General features: G+C 36.6%; 1 protein-coding gene across 1 annotated transcript; it reads right to left on the bottom strand.

Moving 5' to 3' along the window:
• Positions 1 to 300: 300 nt before the first annotated feature.
• Positions 301 to 3476, bottom strand: LOC105794395 (glucan endo-1,3-beta-glucosidase 3). Its single transcript, XM_012623556.2, has 4 exons — positions 3234 to 3476; positions 1009 to 2262; positions 893 to 920; positions 301 to 790 (listed from the first exon to the last, which is right to left on the bottom strand). Exons 1-4 carry the CDS (start codon positions 3289 to 3291, stop codon positions 637 to 639), a joined length of 1494 nt encoding a protein of 497 aa, XP_012479010.1. The 5' UTR covers positions 3292 to 3476; the 3' UTR covers positions 301 to 636.
• Positions 3477 to 3707: the final 231 nt, after the last annotated feature.

Raw genomic sequence — 3707 nt, 5'->3', positions numbered from 1 at the left:
AACAGTTTTTTTTTATAGAATAATTGATTATCTCTTTATTTAATATTTGCAGCCTTTTATAGACTGTTAATAACAAAAAAAATAATCCTAATAGAATTTCTAACGCTCAAAGTTTATGAAGAAATAAAACCTAATATAATAGAGAAAATAAGTAAAACTAAAACTCTTAAAACTCTCAAAGTTTATGAAGGAAATAAAACCTAATATAATAGAGAGAAAATAAGTAAAACTAAAACTCTTAATAAAACCTGATATAATAAATAAATAAAACTAAAACTACTATTGCAATAAAAGCATCCATATCAGAACCTCAACAAAATATATTGATGAAATAAAATTCTTGAACCACAAATTGAAATGCAGTCCAAAGAATACAACCCACTCTACCTATCTCAATAACATATATATAATTGATACACCGCTTCATATTGAATAATTCTTTGCTTTGTTTGTACAAAAAATTCCAATGCCAATGAACAACTCTTCTTTAAAACTACTTGCTGTCCGCTTCTGTAATACTTTGCCATCCTTCACTCATGTAGGAGAAACAAAATCTGATATGCTACACGTGTCCCATCAGAGAGAATCGGATTTTCTGATATATTGCTCAAACCAATGGGTGAGTACAAATAAGTTCTACAAGAAAACAGCACCTGTAAGTAAAACACCTATCATCACAGAGGTTGTGAAAGAACCAGTGCCATAGGATTGTGGTGGGCGGGCAGAACTTGTGTCATTTGATGAAGGAGCCAGCGATGTGCCATTAATTAAAGTTCCATTCTTTCCGGAACTACAAAACAAAATTAAGACATATAATCGGATTTCTTTACTGCCATCATAATCTAGATTGAAGAAAAAATAATAATATTTAGAAGCATTAGTGCATGCATACCTTCCAGGAAATATACACGAACCATGACCTGACCAATGGACAACATATATGATATCAGCTCATCGATTCACAAAATTAAATAAGAAAATGAAATTTATGATATTGGAGTCACATACTTGGATCACTTGTAGTGATGGTAGCCACCCCCTTGAAATCACAGGTCCCTGGAGATTTGGCCATCCGCTGGTAATACGCATTGAAAGCATAAGTTGAATGGGAAGCCACGTTATCGGGCTCATAACATGGATGCCCCAGCAGCAAAGGAGAGCAATCAACTTTCCCTGGTCCACAAGCCCAATCAAGAGCTGCTTGTAACATCTTTGGATCAGCACCCCGCTTTGCAATGCAAAAAGTTTTGTTTGTAGTGTCATTCGCAAAAACAGTATCAGCACCTGTCAAGTGCAAAGTATAAACTGGTATTCCATTGGCATCAAATAGCCCCCAGTTTTTTTCCGAGTCAGACCCAGGTCTCAAATCTTCATTGTAAAGCTCATAGATGTATGTACTAACTGCAATCCCAGGGTGTTTAGGAGTCCCAGTGTTGTTAAGCACATGCTTGATCAGGTTACTGTTGTATGTATTAGCATTATCAACTATAGCATCAGGCTCAGAAGAATCACCCTTAGAAGGCCAACCAGATTCAGTTACTACAATCGGAATGTTGGTAAAGTTTAAATAAGACATTGCAAAATATGCTGCATCAACAACAGCATCGAAGACATTAGTATAATGCAGGAGTGTGTTAGCATCCACGGCTTCTTTGTTAGGAGGAAGAGGACGGAAAAGTGCATAGTCCAATGGGATCTTGCCATTTGATTGCATATAATCATAATACGGATATACATTGAGCATGAGGTACGACCCTGTAGACTGCAAAAATTTTAGCAATGGAACCATGACTGGATCCCATGAACGGTTAAAGAAAGCTTGTGAAGGTGGAAAAGAGTCCAAAATAATTGAAGAAGAATGTGGTGTAGAGACTTTGATTTGATCGTCGAGATTAGAAGCTACAAGGGCAGAGTGGATGAACTTTAAGGCAGAAACTAGAATGGGAGCAGCATTCGGGAGTGCTGTTAGAACTTCAGATCCGACAGCTATTGCTGTGATGTTGGTGGCAGGGACATGGGCTACAATATTGCGAGCCACCCAATTAGCTGCAGTGGCATTTGACTGACCGATACCGAGGAGTTGGTCATTGGGGACAGAGACAGTCACCTGGATACCTGTTTTGGCAAGCGCAAGGAGCATGGCTTGGTCAGCATCATAAAGTCTGACATGTCTTATTCTCTGAGCCTTGAGAAGGGCCACCACTTCAGTAGGAGTTGGCATGTCCGAAAGGTCCGTACCAATGTTCACACCAATGTAGGCATCTGCAAAGAGAGATCCACATGAAGATATGATTCAAACAACCAAGTTACATAAAGAAAATTATTAACTCATACAACGGAGGGTCATATCTCTATACCTATGTCCAAAATTGAGAAAAATGAAGAGATTCTAACAATTAAATGAAACATTCAAAGTGACATAGCGTCATCATCCATCATATAAGAATACCAAAGCACTTGAACAGTTGGATCTGTACCCCAGATTCTATATTAAAGTTTTCTTCTTTTGGGAAGAATATATTAAAATCAATCATCATAAGAAACATTGCACGAAGGTGATGGGCCTCTCTACTTATATAATATAAAGGACCAACTAAGCAGAACTGTTATCTTTCTATATTTAAGAAGACAATAGTACCCTCCAATGTACATTTCCTAGGATGCTAATTCCTTCAAAATTTGGAACCTTTCCATAAGGTCATTTTAGTCATACAGAATATTCTCTGAAAAAAACATGTAGTTTTAGACAGGCAAAGCAAAGCCACATGAGCTGGGACGCATTTAGAGATTCCCATCAAAGATGGAGAAGGGAAAGTTCATAAGAGCTTCCAACAATGGGAAAGACTGTTCTCTTTCTCTCTACAACGATTATCATCATCTTTCCAGTCTCCACAAAAAAAAAAGTTCATTATAAAAGTAAAGTAACATTGTGATTTTAACTTTTTTTAATGCTCTTGATCATTCAACTAAATGGATAGTACCCAGAAAATGTGTAGAGACAAACTTATGTATCATGTATGTAAAGTGTAAACCATATCAATGCAAATGAAGAAATAAGGAAGTACTAAGGTATAAGGGCAGACCAACCCAGAAAAATAGACAAAAGCCCATCACTGAAACAATAAAGGTAAATATGGTGGATTAACAGAGATAACAAAAAGCACCCACAAAAACAAATGAACCGAAGCTGTAAGTGGAGTAAGTAGCAACAATGGGTTCAAAGAAAAACTTACCTTCATCACCGGAAACAGCAGAGACAAGCAAAAGCAAAAGCAGTAAGAAAATGGCCATAAAGAACCCACAAACAAAGAACCCCAGATGGAAAAAGGAGAGAGGCGAGAGAAAAGAGGAAAAATACAAGGGAGGTCCTTTTTCGAAGTTGTGGAAGTGGAAATAATATAGATATAAGTTAGTGAAGTGTTACTGTAACGAGAGGTTTTAAGTTTAATTTATGGAAAGAGAGAGAGAGAGAGAGGGGTTTTTGCAAGTTGCTTTGTTTCGTAGCGCTAATAGCCTTGTATAGATTGATCAAATAGTCGTGTCAGGGATCGTACGGTCCAGATTTAAACACTGTACACTGCTATCATTAAGGCGTACCACATGAGAGTACTCTTATCTGGATTTTCACTGTATTTTGTACAGATTATTATTATTATTATTATTATTATTATTATGTATTTGTGTTTTTTGAACTGTATTTTCATTTA

Source organism: Gossypium raimondii, chromosome 3 (assembly GCF_025698545.1).
Source record: "Gossypium raimondii isolate GPD5lz chromosome 3, ASM2569854v1, whole genome shotgun sequence".
Taxonomy (NCBI): domain Eukaryota; kingdom Viridiplantae; phylum Streptophyta; class Magnoliopsida; order Malvales; family Malvaceae; genus Gossypium; species Gossypium raimondii.
The sequence above is the reverse complement of the archived record's forward strand: the minus strand, read 5'-3'. Positions and strand labels throughout refer to the sequence as shown.

What these genes read in the sequence shown, in the direction of transcription:
- LOC105794395 (XM_012623556.2), bottom strand. Translation starts at nt 3,291, where the DNA reads ATGGCCATTTTCTTACTGCTTTTGCTTTTGCTTGTCTCTGCTGTTTCC. An exon ending in TGCTGTTTCCGGTGATGAAG is followed by an intron (nt 2,263 to 3,233) that starts GTAAGTTTTTCT and finishes CTCTCTTTGCAG; the next exon opens with ATGCCTACATTGGTGTGAAC. An exon ending in TCGTGTATATTTCCTGGAAG is followed by an intron (nt 791 to 892) that starts GTATGCATGCAC and finishes TTTGTTTTGTAG; the next exon opens with TTCCGGAAAGAATGGAACTT.